This window comes from Tinamus guttatus, unplaced genomic scaffold (assembly GCF_059628265.1).
Source record: "Tinamus guttatus ecotype Peru unplaced genomic scaffold, ASM5962826v1 Tinamus_guttatus_pri_ptg000524l, whole genome shotgun sequence".
NCBI lineage: Eukaryota > Metazoa > Chordata > Aves > Tinamiformes > Tinamidae > Tinamus > Tinamus guttatus.
Window position 1 is genome coordinate 351,377 of NW_028289058.1, and position 15,785 is coordinate 367,161.

At 37.6% G+C, this 15,785-nt stretch overlaps 1 protein-coding gene across 3 annotated transcripts in view; it reads left to right on the forward strand.

Moving 5' to 3' along the window:
- The window catches only part of GAS2 (growth arrest specific 2), a 67,618-nt gene that overhangs the window by 24,582 nt on the left and 27,251 nt on the right, over positions 1–15,785 (forward strand). For all 3 annotated transcript variants that reach the window (XM_088533844.1, XM_088533843.1, XM_010221487.2), the window contains exons 4-5: positions 5,121–5,262; positions 12,610–12,673. In XM_088533844.1, coding sequence (XP_088389970.1) covers positions 5,121–5,262; positions 12,610–12,673 — 206 coding nt within the window. The remainder of the gene's footprint in view (positions 1–5,120; positions 5,263–12,609; positions 12,674–15,785) is intronic.

Consider the following 15,785-nt stretch of genomic DNA (forward strand, 5'->3'; position numbering starts at 1 on the left):
TCTCACAATGTAGATAAGTGGAAGCAGTGGCTTTTAATCTGCGGGCCATACATCCCTGGAGTTTGTGAGTTATTTCCAAAAGGTCTTTTAAAACCAATTAAGAAAAGCGAGATTGTCAGTAGACTTTAGATATGTTATGCAGATGTCTGGGAATTTTGGACCTCCCTAATAAAATGATCTTTGGTGACTTAAATCCATTTTGAGTTATGCAAGGTCAGTGAGCAAGGACAAGATCTGACATGGATTTAAATGGGTCCTTTGTTGTCAGGCTCTATTAGTTTTGTTTTACCCGTTCTCTGATGGAAGGTTTGTAGTTGTTGATCTCTTTGATGTCCAATAGTCCGCCTGTTATTTTGTTGCTCTTTCCAGATATTTAAGTTATACAATTGCCAAATATCTGATGAATCTTAAAAAGAAATTCATTCCATGTCATATTTTGCTGCACTTTTCATTTTGCCTCACTTTAGATAGATGTCATTTTCCTGAGTAGACATTCTGATTTTTGCCCCCACACATTGAAGTAGAAATGCCCTTTGATTCAACTTGAAGTTTTTCTTTTAATATGTATTTAAGCTAGTGAATGAAGCTTCTACCTTGCCCATTTATGCAATTACTTCGTTTTGGATATCCCTGTTGAGCAGTGCATTACTGCCCAAGTATGTAAATTGAACAATTTTTTTGTATTCCTTGGCTTTGTAATGCCCTGTTAGAGCTATAAGGGTTTGCCTTTTTCTTAATTAGCAGCATCCTCTTGGGATGCTAGCCAGTGGTTTCCTCTTTTTCTGCATAATCAGTAAGCTGTCACTTAAAGCTATGTCATGAGCAAAATTTTAGGTTCTACAAAGATGTTGTTAAATTAAGCTTATTATCCATCTATGCTTCCTTTTAAGAAGTGAAAGCTAATGCCACATGGAAGAAATGAGGGAATGCCTTCTAGATGGATACTAATATTATAGCCATGCGGTTCACTTTGGCCTATATTTGTGTTAATGTCGTACCTGCACATGGATATAGAGTCCTAATTACGTTGATGACTTCTGCTGGCTTATCATAAACCTATTAAATATCCCAAAGCAATCACAACTGCTTCCTTAGAATCTAGGCAATTGGTGAGTGGTTTTTGGCTTTGGGTGACATCTTTAGTGATTGCTTGGGTAGAAATATGGTCAACGCATAATCTTTCAATTTGAGCTCCAGTCTGTTCTTCCACCAGAATGGCATCTCTTAGCAGTAGTTAATGGGATAGTGCAAAGATCACTTTTCACCAAAAGACATGTAATGTTTGACCAGTTACTATGTTTGCTGAAGAACATTGTCTTCGTTAGTCAGGAAGCTGTTTCTGGTCCTGAGTTTTTTGACAAGGTTGGTGCTTTTTATTGATAACTCTACAAAGCCTTCAAAATTGTCGAGGGGCTTTTTACCCCCAAAATTTTGGGGGTATTTTCATTTTGTCTTTGGGAGGACTGGCTGTCATTGATTTCTTTTTTTTTTTTTTTTTTTTTTTTTTTTGGTCTTAGGATTTTTTTTTTGTGATGGGAGATGTCACATTTTCCACTTTGATGCATGTAATTCTATATTTGGAGTTCATCATATCAATTTTCCATACCTACTGAGTGTATACTTTGGAGTGTTGGCTCCTTAGCTCTATTTAGAAAGGAATCTGTGCCACAGCAAGCCGGGGAGGGGTAGAGAGCTGAGTCCACCTCATCCAAGAGGCAATTTCCCTCACAGATTCTACTGCTTCATTTCTTGTCCACAGAATCACTGAATGGTTGAGGTTGGAAGGGATCCCTACAGATCATCTAGTCCACCCCCCTGTTCCAGTAGAGACACCTAGAACATGTGGCACAGGGTGACATCCAGGCAGGTTTGGAAGATCTCCGAAGAAGGAGACTCCGCAGCCTCTCTGGGCAGCCTGTTCCAGGGCTCTGTCACTCTCGCAGTAAAGAAGTTCTTCCTCACATGGAGGTGGAACTGCCTGTCTTTTGACTTGTACCCATTACCCCTTGGCCTGTCACTGGCCACCATGGAGAAGAGTTTGGCCCCATCCTCCCTACATTCTCCCTCGGGTACTTGTACATGTCGATCAGATCTCCTCTCAATTTTTTCTTCTTAGGCTAAACAGGCCCAGCTCCCTCAGTCTTTCCTCACACCACAGATTCTCCAGACCCTTAATCATTTTTGTTGCTCTCTGCTGGGCCCTCTCTAGAAGCTCCATGTTCCCCTTGTACTTGGAAGCCCAGAGCTGAACCCAGTACTCCAGTTCATCTTTACCCATGCTTTATGGCACAGCTCTTCAAGATATCTGAATACAGGTGCTGCAAAGCAGACTGAAGTAACCTCTATCTTGTTTTGTCAATGAGAGTGTCTTCAAGATACAGTTCAGGTACCTTGTACTCAAGTATCAAGTGTCACTTCTTTTTTTTTTAACACATATTTGTGAACCTCTGTTTAGGGAAGGGAGGAAAAAAGAGAGAAATATTTCTTTTTTTCATGTGATTTCAGAGCCCCAGCGTGAGAGAGTCCCGTTTGGGTTAGCAGGGAACCTGGCGGCATTTTTCCGGGATGGCGTCATGTGTTTCACATCCTGCACTAAACCACATGCACGCACATCCACGAGACAAGGTTGTAAAAGGAGTGCGACTGGGGAGCTGTGCTCGTGACACATGATAGGAGTAATGTGGGCACTGCTCTTTCAAAGCAACTGTGGTTATTCTATACTATGTCAACAGAAGTCACTTTTGCCATATGGAAACCTAATTACTTCAGAACGATCTGCTAGAAAGCACTTTTGAGGGATGCAGGCCCCTTAAACAAATGGGGAGAGAATATTTGTGCATTGAAATCTTTCTTAAGAAAGAGCTTTACAGTAATAGTTTTCAAAATATTAAAATATTAAAAATGAGACTTCTATTTAAAACGGAGTAAGAAAATTTATTAGGTGACAAGAAAACAGGAGTCTTATGATTTCTGTGATCTGTTAGATTATACTGAATTAAGGGCACTGGAAGGCTTTCTTTTTGCCATGGTCTTCATCAAACTTAAGTTTCTGGGAAATGATGTCGTATATAAGATGCCATATATCAGTGAAATCCTATGATGCTAGAGATGGTTGACTAGTAGAGCTTCCATAAAATGATTTCAAGCTTTTTTGATCTTGTATTTCTTTACTGTTCAGCACTCATTTATTTATTCAAATTCAGGTGTTTGCCATTTCTGAGTATCCATCTGTCTGATGTATCGGTCATCTGCTCTGAATTGCTATCCTTGAAAGCACTTCTCTTTGCACCTATAGCCATATATACCTAAGTGAGAAGATACCAAGCGTGTAGAAGCAGATTTCTTTGGATGTTAGGAATACTGGAGCGTGATTGTGTCGCAGGGGAAAACTCCAGGAACTCCTGGGCCCTGGCTGTTCATGCTGCCTTCCCCGCAGCCTTCTTTTAAGCAGAGGAGCACATGTTCCTGCTGCCTTGACTTGCTGGACTTGGTAGGTAGACCCTCCAGGCGTGCTGAGCCTTGCCCCTGGATGCACCTGGACCAGACTCAGCCCCTTGTCGTGTGTGATTAGCAGCAGACTGTCTAGTTGCCATCGACTCCCCAACATGGCCATGGTGGGATGGCTCCTCGGGGGATGACATTGCTCCTTCCTATGCTGCCGTCATCCGTGACTCCCAGCTCATCTTCCAAGGCAAAAGTCCAAGTTTTGGAGAAACTTTTCCCAGAACACTTTTTGTCTCTGAAATTTTTGGAAGAAAATGATGAAAGAAAATCCCTCTTATGTTGACAGGCTCGCTCAGACAGGCTGCCACGGAATTGAGCGGCTCCTTTTGATAAAAGTGGACGTTCTCTTAAGCTTACCTGTTTTTCTCCACAGTCCAATTAAATTCTCCTGCAAAGGCTGTAGGCTAGAGCAAAGATGGGCCAATGTTTCATGACTTCTTCCTCAAGATTGTAAGTCAGAGGGCAAAGTTGAAAGTGAAGCGTCTCTACTGTATGGCATGACTTTGCCTTGAGATACAGATACTCCTTAGCTTTCAAAGCAATTTGTACAATAGAAGAAATAAGATCTAAGAAATAAGTCCAGTACTAATAGATAAAAATGCCTTGGTCTGTGAGGAACTGAGCTCTTCTGCAGCTTTTATTAACTACAGGGCAACTCTTGGGAGCCTGGGGACTTAAACCCAAAAGAGAAGACATCACTGCTGAGAGAGAGGAAAAAACCCGCAAACTATAAAATACAGCTTAAAAAGATGGAGAGGGTTTCAAACTAAGGTTTAACAACTTTCCCATGCTCTGATCTTTAAGTTTTGTCCATGTCTTGAACCCCCAGTGGAAGTTTAGTTTTTTTTCTTTCTCTTTTTTCTTTTTTCATTGTTTTTTTTACTTAAATTTATTTTGAAATGTTTAGAATCAATCTAAAACTGAAATCAATATGCTACCAACAATTGCCATAAGCAAATGCTTATAATAGTAAAAACAGCATACTCATACAAACAAGTAGACTGAATTTCTCCATAGTTTAGAGCTTTTTTAAAAAGCGGAGTGGAGTAACAATGTTTGATTCTTTCTTCCTTTTTTGTTGTGGATGACATCTACATTTCATGCGAGAACCTCAAATGAGAACTGAACCCTAGAGGATGTATGTGTCTGTTCCCTGCGTTTGAAAATGGGCAAACAAAACGCAAGCGAGAAAATGGCTCTGATAATTATTCTGTTGTGGTCAGATTCTCATATCTGATATCAAAGTTAAGTAAATAGTAGACATGGGAAACTAACTTCGTATGTAATTTTAGGAAAGTTCAGTTCCTAGTCTAAAGTCTCTCCATTTTATATAAAATACATATAAATTCAATGCGTAATAAGTCTGTACATATATATTTTAATTCCATGAACTGGTGCAAAACATCAAGTCCCAAATCTGGAATAAGTTGCTAATAGCGTTTCAGATGAAAATTTGCGGTTAATGAGCCATTGATTTCTTGTTCTTTTTTGTTTCGTATTCTTTCATAACAAGGCAATATATTGACATCTTTGTTATCCATCTACGAAAAAACTGCTTATTGATTTCATCATGCACATATGTAAGTGTATCTAAATAGAGAGCTTTTGTTTTTCAGACCTTACCGGTACGGAAGATTCCCTGCAAAGCCAATGCACCTTCAGGGTCTTTTTTTGCACGAGACAACACAGCAAATTTCTTATCATGGTGCAGAGATGTAGGGGTGGATGATACCTGCCTATTTGAATCGGAAGGTTTGGGTATGTATTTATTAATGTATTGGTTGGCCTTATAAAGGATTTTTGCTTTTGTAGTTTTCTTGACCTTCAGCTGGTTTTTATCATTTTTGAGCCTTATCTGAAACATGAACAGATAAAGAAAAAAAGGGAGATAATAGGAAAATTTATCTCTGCATCCTACGCTGATCTTTTTTTCCAGCTGATTCCTCTGTGCAACTCAGGATAATTATTATCCTGCTTCCGGGTACTCTTTCAAAAGAATTGGACTATTTAGCAAATCATCATTCTAATAGCACGTATTCTTCATGTTTTTTAATCCTCTCCTTTCAATGGAAAATGTCTGACTATCTTAGCTCAAGCTTGTAATTCAGTTGAATACCATGAAATAAAGAGAAGTAATTGTTTGGTTGCTATCTGAACGCGGGTAACAGTGTTGTGATGAGAGACTTTCCAGTTTGTATGGAGGATCAGTGAACACACTGTACTGTATCAAGACACTTCTTTGTTTTGATACTCAAAAGGTCTTTTACCATCCAACTGGAGTTATGTGGCTTGCAACCAATCAGTTCCCCTTCTCTTGCAGACTTGCTCTATTTTCACTGTTATTTGTGAAGTGATTTTTTTTTTTTTAGCTTGACTATTGCTTTGTTCTGTGAGGTTTTTGTTTGTTTTTAATGAGATGAAGCTGTATTTCTCCAGGAGAAAATACCTGGCAAAGAACATAGTTTCACAGAACTGACAGTCTTGATCTCTATTCTGTTAACTGAAGCAACAAGATAACATGTTTATAATTTTGCAATTTTTTCCCCTGAATAAAAATTCAGCAAAGGTGAATTTGCTTCTTCAAAGCAATAACCCCACGTTAGAGTTTGGATAGCATTGTCAGACTGCTGCATTTCTGAGAATGGATGACCTTGGTGAAGTGATAGTTATGAAAGTAACTTTTTCATGAATAATAAACTGTTTTTGGTGTATGAAGTCTTTGTAAATTGTCAGTGATAAAGCAAATGTTTTCTGTATTAAGGAGTGTTACTGTGTTCATGTTTTTGATTTAATTGATTTTTCTCTTCCTTTTATTCTATGCTGCCTGCCTTATTGTATGCAAGTATTTAATGTAGATGTACATGATGCACAGATGTTTTTTTCAAGTCATTGTACTGTCTAAAATATTCCTGAGTGTTTTGGGGTTTTTTAAGCATAATTCTACAGTAGTGGGGAGAGACGTTTTGAAAATGAAAAATTTGAAAAAGATGTTTATGACATATCATTGATTTAAAAAGTCTCAAGTCCAGTCAGACTGGTAAAATGAGACATATGCTACCCAAGCAATTATTAATTGTTATTTCTAATTGCTTGTATATAAAAAAGTCTCTTCCCTGATGTGAGCTGAAGTCTTTGAATATAGCAAATATACTCTGAGTCTTATATCTGAATCTTATAAGTATAGCTACAAGTCAAGGTATCCAACACTCCCCTCTCAGCATTTAGATTGAAGTTATATGAGGATGTTTTTCTCAGGAATGGGACCATATCAGACACTAAAACAGACACTAAATCAGACAGGTGCAGTCCCTATCTAAAAAGGTTACGGACTGTTTTTGTTAATGAGAATTTTGAGTGTTCTTAGGGGATCTGTTCTACCACACTCTAGGGACCATCAGGACAAGCAGGTGAGTAGGCCTCGTCCTCTCATTTCTTGTGTCTTTGGATATCTTTTGTGGGCTGATACATTAATTGGAAGTGTCTCTATAGAATCTCTATTTTTGTAATTAGCAGTACGTTGGTTGTGATGGTTTTATTTGACTAAAGAAACAAATGAATGTTCAGATTTTTTTCCCCAAGGTACAACAGGAAATGAGTTGCTACTACTGCATACCTGCTTTCTTCAGGTGTCTTATGCATTTTAAGCACAAGTTTAAATACTTTGGTAGATGGCGACAAAACAAGGTAACAGGATCAAAGACATGCTTCCAAATGAATAGAAAACCAAAAAAGGCTATATTTGTTATGCTCCTAATCATGATTACGCCTTGAAACATCTATAATTAAAAATTCCATTAAAGATTTTGAAAGAAGTCTCCTTAAAAAGCACTGTTTTCAAACTTTTCACTTTGCTAGATTTAATTCAGGTTTCATTTTCAGCCCAGGCAGTAACTCCCTCGATTTCAGTGGTTACTAGAAAATTGTATTTTGTTGGGATAAGAATAAATGGGTAATAGTTTGGATTTTGTGGGGATATACTGATTACATGGCAACCTGTTTGTTTATAAAACCACTTATGAAACCATCTCCAAGATGAATCTCTATCTTGATGGAGATATTTATATTATGGAGTTTGTGTGGAGAAAACTCTTGGCTAAATAATAAAAATTTTGAGATTTTTTTTTTATGATGGCTTTGGCTAGGTGAACATAGTTAAAGTTACGAGCTCTTTGTTGGTAACTTAGTGTTTTTGGATGATTGTAGGATCTGGGAGCAATGAATATTCTGCATCTGTTCTACAACAAAGAATCCACCCGGCAAGAAAAGGGTTTGCCACGGAGTGTGCCAGCATGCTCATGTGTGTCACTTGTTTTAGGAGCACTGATATTGATGTATTCATCTTCTGTGCTTGTATGTTCTGTGACTGTGGGTATGTGTGTGCACTGGGAGACATGGACTTCTTTTGATGCAACTTACTAAGTGGAGGAGCAGACATATCTAGTGTTTTAGGGTAAAAAATAGGCTCAGATGCAAATACCTCAGCTCCCTACTCTAAAACTGTATTTGTGTGTTTAAAAAAAAATGCTGATTGCTTAAAAATGTCTTATGTATAGTGGCAAAAGATGTTTTACATCAATACTCTGAATATCTTATTTAATTTCATATTACAAGAAGGAAGTATGTTCTTTACCCTTCAGTGACACATTGACAGCTCTGTAATAGGTGGTTAAGTTTTATGTCTGGTTGCATCAGAATAAGACTTTGTCTGTCTTTCACAGCATTTTACTAAACTATCCAGTACTGTTGAATATGTCTTACTGCTTTGAGGACTATAGAAGCATCCTAGATACTGTTATGATTGGGTTATCACCTTAAATCAGTGAATTCCAGTAAATGCATAGTGTTTTAAATGATCTCTAGAGCCCTTTACTAGCTATGTAACTGTTGTATTTGACATGTTAGTTGTTTTGAGACTTCTGTACCCTCTGATGCTGAATATGGGAGGGAGAAAAGAGAAACAAAGCCCCTTAGTTTAGTTATGTCATACTATAACTCTTTTGCAAGGATACATTTGGGATAAACTGAGCAAAATAGCTGCTGTCAAAGCAACTTTAGCAAGAATTGCTCTTATAAGACAGGAGGTAAGTATTAAAGAAGAAAATAAAAGGCCATAGGAGGAAAGATCTTTTTTGATTTTTTCCAAAATCTGTAGCTGTTACGATGGTAATTAGAAGTCTAGGATAGACTGAGGGGAGGAGATCCTTGAAAGGGAAAAACATGGGGCCGGGTAGAGGAAAGAAGCTTTTGCCAGAGAGGAGCTGGAAAGGGTGACTGGGAATATCTGGAAAAGATGCCGAGAGCAGCAAGATAGAGCAGACAAGAAAAATTTGAGGTGACAGGATGGGAGGAAAGGATCTGTAACTGTCAAGATACCTAGAATTATACCTGCTGTTTCTCAGTCTTCATATTGCCTTCTTGCCAAGCAAAGATCAGTGAGATTCATTCTTCCCGTGCGCTAGATAGGCATTTTCTCCACTTAAAATTTGCTGCTATCCTACAGATAACAGTTCAGATAATTTGCCTTGGCAAGGTTTGATAGGGAAGTATAGACACTCAACAAGCTTGAAAATCTATAGGAAATGGTGTACAGAAATGACATTAACCTTGCAAAATCAAATACTCTAGAATTTTTAAAGGCTATAATTATGCCTGCCTGTACCACCGTCATTAAATCCCTTTAAATGTTATGATACATGTTATCTTTATGCAGTTGCGGATGATTGTTTGGGAATGGTACAAAATGTTGTGGAATATGACATGAAGTTTGAGTCCCATGTGTTAGAGTGTAAGCGCCCAGTGGCCCAGGTCTTCCTTTCTTTTATTTTTTCATCTGGTCTCTTGTGGAGATTAATTAACATAGTCTTTTTGAAAGTCACATGAAAGCATCCAAGAGCCACATGTTAATGCTAGAAATAGTTTCCATATACAAAATGAGGAAGAAATACTACCAGAAAGGATGTATTTAAAAATCCAAATAAATAGCTCACAGATATTAATTAGAATCTCCCAGGAAAAGCTTGCTTTGATTTACAGACTCACTGCTGGAGGCATTTGAGTTTTAGGAAAAAAATTTAAAAGCCATCTAAAAAGAAGATCCTTCAATTTTCCAAGGGACAAAGTTCTGAAAAATTGACCGAATAGCTGATGAGAAATGATTATTTGCCTCTAGCTAAAGACAAAGCGTTTTCTATCTAGGTGAAGCAGTAGGAGATATTAATATTTTCCTTAAAATTTATTTTTCTACTTCCAATATTTACCTTGTCAAACTAAATACAAATTGCTGCCATTGCAGAAAATATGCTGTCTGGCAGATGTATATTTGTCTTTTAAGGCAATTGGAGTGGAGTGACTTGTCAGGTCAAAAAGTGGAGGTGGTGCCTTTTATTGAAAAGGAAATACTAATATAGACTGTAGTAAGTAATTCAGCAAGTGAGAGATGCAACTCCCACAGGAAGCTATAGAAAACCATAGCTAGAAGTGTTGGGTTTCAACCCGAGCCTATAAATCATTCATTTCAGAATGAATTTCTTCTAGTCATCAAATGAGATTTATTTCCTCCTCTCTACAATAAAATTCTACGTATGTGTGCAGTTAGAGTAGTAAAACTGAGTGCACATATATGTGCACATGCACTGAGCACCAGGGAGCTGAAGCATGGTCAGAAGGTGAGAATTTAAACTAGATTTGAGGACTACCACAGATTTTTTTTCAGTTCCATACTTGCATCATGTAACAAAATAAGTGAGTTTCACACTGCAGTAGCTCTACAATTTTTATTTCCTCTTCAATCGGATTTCTCCAAATGCTTTGCAAATATCAATGGAAGTATAATATTTTAACGTAAGAATAAAAAAGAGGAAGAAATGTTGTTTTTACCATTCTGTCGGTGAATTAAAATGTAAATTTGGGGGTAGCTTTTTGAAAGAAAGTATCAATACCAAGTTCTTTAAATTGTTGTGGACTAGCAGCAGACATCCAGCATCTGAAAATGAACTCTCAGAAATCAAGGCATTTAAAAGTGTACATGGTAAAAGGCTGTGGTCTTACTTGCTTGTTCAAGGTAATCCTGAAAGTTTGAGACAAAAACAGGGATAGAAATCTATTCTTGTATCTCCATAGCTTTGGCTTTCACTCTTGAATGTAGCCCCCAATGGGGGTTTGGTAGCCCCAAAACTGGTGATAATCTAAATTATTGCTAGGTATTGCACTATTCAAAATAACCCTTGTTTTTCTCTGAGGTTCCCAATGCTGCATGCTGGTATAGTCCTCAGAAATGCTAACCTTTCCTTCTTGGAAACACTTTGTGTTGTTATCCCATGACCAGACGTTCGTTTCCACAGCTAGTTGTTGCCTGCACCGCTTCTCATCCGCTAACAACAATTCCACTGTTCCACATAATTCATTGGGTAGCGCATGAAATGTGACTAGAGTCAAGAGCTTTGCATTTGGCTTGGGTAAAAGATCTTCAGCATTAATAGAAACATTTTACCCTTCGTGCTCAGATCTTTTGGTCCTACCTGTAGATTTGTTTGCAAATATCATAACTTGATGATGATCAGCTACTGCTATTCTCTTCTCCTTCCCCCCTCCAAGTTTTTTTAGATGGGTAAACATGTGAACTGGAACTCAGAAATATTTAGACAATTTTAAAATTGTATCATTTATGTTTTGGGAGATGCCTGTTTCTTACTATCAAGTTTTATTTTGGTATAGTCCCAACTGCTCTAGAATCAAAGCAGCAGAATATGTTTCATGGATCATGTACTTAACAGTTAAAAAACTACTGATTACTAGTTAAGTGTTTCATGAAAATGCTGCTTTGTGGCAAGAAAGAATACTGAGAATAGCTGAATTTCCAGATCTGCATCTCTTAAATTACTAATAAGAGATGTCTGTAGGATGAAAATATTTTTCCTAGAGCTTTTTCTAGTGCTTTTTACATTTAGTTTTTTATTTCTTGTAATTTTACTTCTTGACACTATATTTGGATGAGGTTAGAGGGGAAGAAGACATGTGCTCCATGCACAGTAGTGAAAAGCATTGGGGTGGGGATTAGGTGACATCGTAGATCTGTGCAAGTCAGTTGAGACCCTTAACTCTGTGCATTCCCATCCTGGGTCCTGCAAATACAACCTAGGAGAAAGCAATGGCTTTTGAAGCTTTAACTAGTCACTGAATATCTTTTTTTCAGGTACGGCAGTTTACCTCATTTGTCAGAGTTGTGTGAGTCTAAGTAACCACAGTGTTTATACAGCAGATGGCTGAACCGTAATTTGAAAACAAATTAATTTTGCCATTTTTCTCCAATTTACACGAATGTTGACACAATTTTCAGGGGTCAAATCAATGTGAAATTATAAGAAACAAATACTTGGATATCACGAAGGCTTTCAAAACCTGAGTTTTATCCAAAACACAAAGGTTATTGTGCAATAGGAGATTTGCCTGTCCAAACAGCCACCAATCTTTCCTCATAAGTTGATTTTGGGTTTCATTATGCGTTTTGTTAGACTTCTCTACAAAGCACTGCTTATCTTAATTCAAGAACAAATTGATCTGGGACTTGTGGTGCTTCAGAAAGAGAAATTCATACTGGGTGCACAGCTGCTCAGGAAGCTTAAACACTACAGGAGTTCTCCTCTGGTCTTATGCTAAATCCAAGCTGCGTGTGTGTGTGTATATACAGGAGAAAAAAGGGATTTATAAGAGCTATTTGAAAGATAAGGATGCTCTTATAGGAAGAAAAGCATTATTTTAATTTCATTTATTTTTGATATTTTAGTTTTTTCTTGCTCTGTCAGAGCTCTTGATTGTTTTTAAATAGTTATGAACTGCCTGCAAGTTGTGAAATAGCTCAATTTTTCAGTGGTTTAGACTGATATTTTCAAAGAAACTGAAGGATAATTGAATAGGAATTTCCTAAATCATTTGTATTCTGAAACTGCAATACCTTAATCTTAAATTTCGTCCTCTTTACAGATGCAAAAGGAAACCCAGCTTTAGCAGTCAAGAGTTTAGATGCTGGTAATTACGTTCTGTTTATCACCAAAATCTCTAAAATAGCTTTTATTGTAAATATTTTCCATCTTTATTTTGCTTTTCTAGTTCTCCACAAGCAGCCAAGGGAAGTGTGCCTTTGTTTGCTCGAACTTGGAAGGATTGCAGCAAGGTTGGTGAAAATATTTAAAGTATTAAAAAAATATTTATGTTTTTGAAGCAGTGACTATCAAGACACTACATCAATGCATCTCAAGCTAACTTTTACACTGGTTAGGTTTAAAGATGTTGCTTGAGAAGATCTTATGGGCAGTTTGAGCAATATAAAGAAGTCTGTATTAATGCAGTTGAGGTATTTTTTTGGCTGTCTTCGTATTGGAATGAAAGGCTTTTTTTTTCCTAGGTTTGCGTGGTTTTGTTTTTTTTTTTATTGTTTTTCTAAAATTCCTTGAGCTGTTTCTTCCAGCAGTGGTATCTGTCTATAAACAACAGGACTTAATTAACTTATAACTTAATAAACTGATCTTTCCCTGACCTATGTAGTTTTGTCTCAAAATATATGTGGAGCTGCCCAGTTTTTCATGGAAACCACAGTTACATCTGTCCCTGAGTGTTTTGCTGTTCAAGCAATCTCATTAGTTTCAGGAGAATCCCTTTTAGTTACAATTCATGTGAGAGACCTCTCCTTATTTCTATTTTAGGACCTAGTATTTTAATTTTAGAATTGAATTACAACTAGCTGTATTTTAGGTACAACTCACTTGGGGTGTTTCCTTTTTTTTTTCCTTCTCTCTAAAATCTTGGTTCAGTCCAACATGGTCCAAAAATGATTTAGACGTAGTTCCATAAAAATATGCATTTAACCAGCCAGCATTTTGTGCAGTGAGATCTCCTTCAGTATATGAAGGAATTAAGATATAGAATCTTGCCCGTTATATTTGTCTTCATGCTTCATGTCTCAGATATTTGCTGTATGAGGCGTGAAAAAAAGTGTAGGGGGATATTATACCTTCATTTATTAAGCGGTCTATCTGGTTTTCAAAATAACAGTTTTATTGTTGTGTTTATTACATGTATTGTCTTTATAATGTAAATACATATATGCTATAATATATATATATAAATGCTATATTTATTTTTATTTTTAGCTTAGGGGTCAAATAGCATAAGCTTGTGTGATGTAAATTTTACCAGAGCTGTGGTTAACTAGGGCTATACGTAGAAGGAAAAGAGATATTATTTTGTCTATTGCCTCCTCTGAGCATATGGAAGAACATGTTAAATTGACCTTAGTGCTGTGCTGCTCTAAGGAGCAGAGAACAAGTCAGATGTTTTCTTGCTGTATAAAGCAAACTAGGTCTGCTAACAGTCTTCGGGTTCTGCTTTCCGGAAGAGAAGCTATAAATAGAGATCTTAAAAAGCTGCTTCAGTGAATATCTATGGAACCAGAAGAATAAGAGGCACTGAATAATTTATTATTCCTTTTTGTTTTCTGCTCTGGAAGCAGAAATTGGCCTGTTCACAAAGAGACGCTAGCTCTTAGCCACTTAGTTCAATTTGCCTTACTAGATTGCCATTAGTTGTCAGAGTCTTAAAACACTCATAAGTCAATGTAATTCTCTCATATCAATGCAGATTGACTTGAGATGGGGCCATAAACTAACGAGCTTGTGGGTTGTTTAAGGGGAAGATGTATTTTTAACTCCAACCTAGTAAATTTGAGCTCATTATAAGGGGAAATAGATATCATTTACCATCACTTTAGCTAAGCTATCATCTCCCATGAAGCCTTTTCAGCTGAATTAGAGAAAGATGCACTCGAAGGATGGACTACATGATGCATGGTAAACCAGTGTGACCTCTTGTTGGGGAAATACCAACAACACGTGGAGGAAACGTTCACAGTGAAGTGCTGGAGCAGCTTTCCCTGTGAGGCTGGGGACCCTGCTGGAAACTTAAGTGGACAGACAAGGCCTTGCACAACTTGCTCCAAGTTTGAATTTGGCCCTCCCTTGAGGTAGGGTTTACAAGAGCTGATCTCCAGAGGTCCCTTCCGGCCTAAACTGCTCTGTTATTCTGAAAGAAATAGGTACTTAATCACGGTAGAATAGCCTGCTGGACTCTCCTGGATTTTGGTTGTTGATGAACACAAAATTCTGAGGTCATCTTGTCAACTTGGAATATATGAAATAGGCCATTGTGTGCTGCAGTGGATTTCTTGTGGGGCGGATGAGAGCATTTATGAGAGAAGGAAGGAAGAGTCACATGGGATAAAGTTGTGCTTTGGCGATACACAGCACTGTGGTGTTGAGTTGCATGTGTCCAGCATTCCTGTACAAGTTTTTAAAGTATTTTAAAGAATCATTGCAAGTGAAACGATGCGAGGGCCAAAGCAATCAGTTGCCTATGTTACGTTTTTAATGAGCACTTAATGGAAAAGTTAATTATTTGCTAATAGATGAGTATGGGCTGTCTGAGTGTGCATAGAGAGCGAAGTTATATGATGGACAACAGCTAAGTTACCTTTTCTGCAAAAACAATGAACTTACGCAGCTATTAAACTCTGGGAGGCTAAATAACCCCCAGATGACTTCGGTATGAAATTAGTCTGTTGAGCAATTTGGAAATCTTTCTGCTATTTTATTCAGTTTTTTCTTGGGGAAAAAAAAAAAAAAAACGGGAAGTGGTGCTCTTGGAAGTCTAGTGGGGATCATGTTACAGTCTGATGCTGCTTCATTTGTAGTTATGGGAAGGCAGGCTAGAAAAAAGCAGCAAAGGAAATTCTCAGCATACCTTCCAGAACAGACTTTGTACCTTTACTGCCTGACAGCCCCCTCTCTCTCTGAAGAGGTTTTTTTCTACCCTTTTAGCTTTCTCGTAACTTTGCTTCAGGTTGATGCGGCGTGTAAGGAATATATGTTTGTTTTATTCAGTTCATCGGAGAAGAAATTCAGAGTACTGAAATCACAGGGAACTGTAAAAGTCCATCGCAATGATGAAAAGTGGAGATTATGAAAAACAGCAAAAGTATTACTTAGAGTAGGGGAGGTTTAGTTGATGAGTAAGGCTGCGTGCAGGTGTAGGCTTAGAGCCCGGTGGGAATTTAATGATTTACAGCCTGTCGGCATCTGCAGACAGACAGGAAGTAAATGGATTGTATATAAGCGCTGGCTTCAGCGTTGGCTGACTTTTCCTTAGGCAGGCTGCACCAGTTAGAAGCCAATACAAGCACAGATTTGGTTCTTCGTTTTCTTCGTATTAACTTACTGGGCACTAGGGTGACT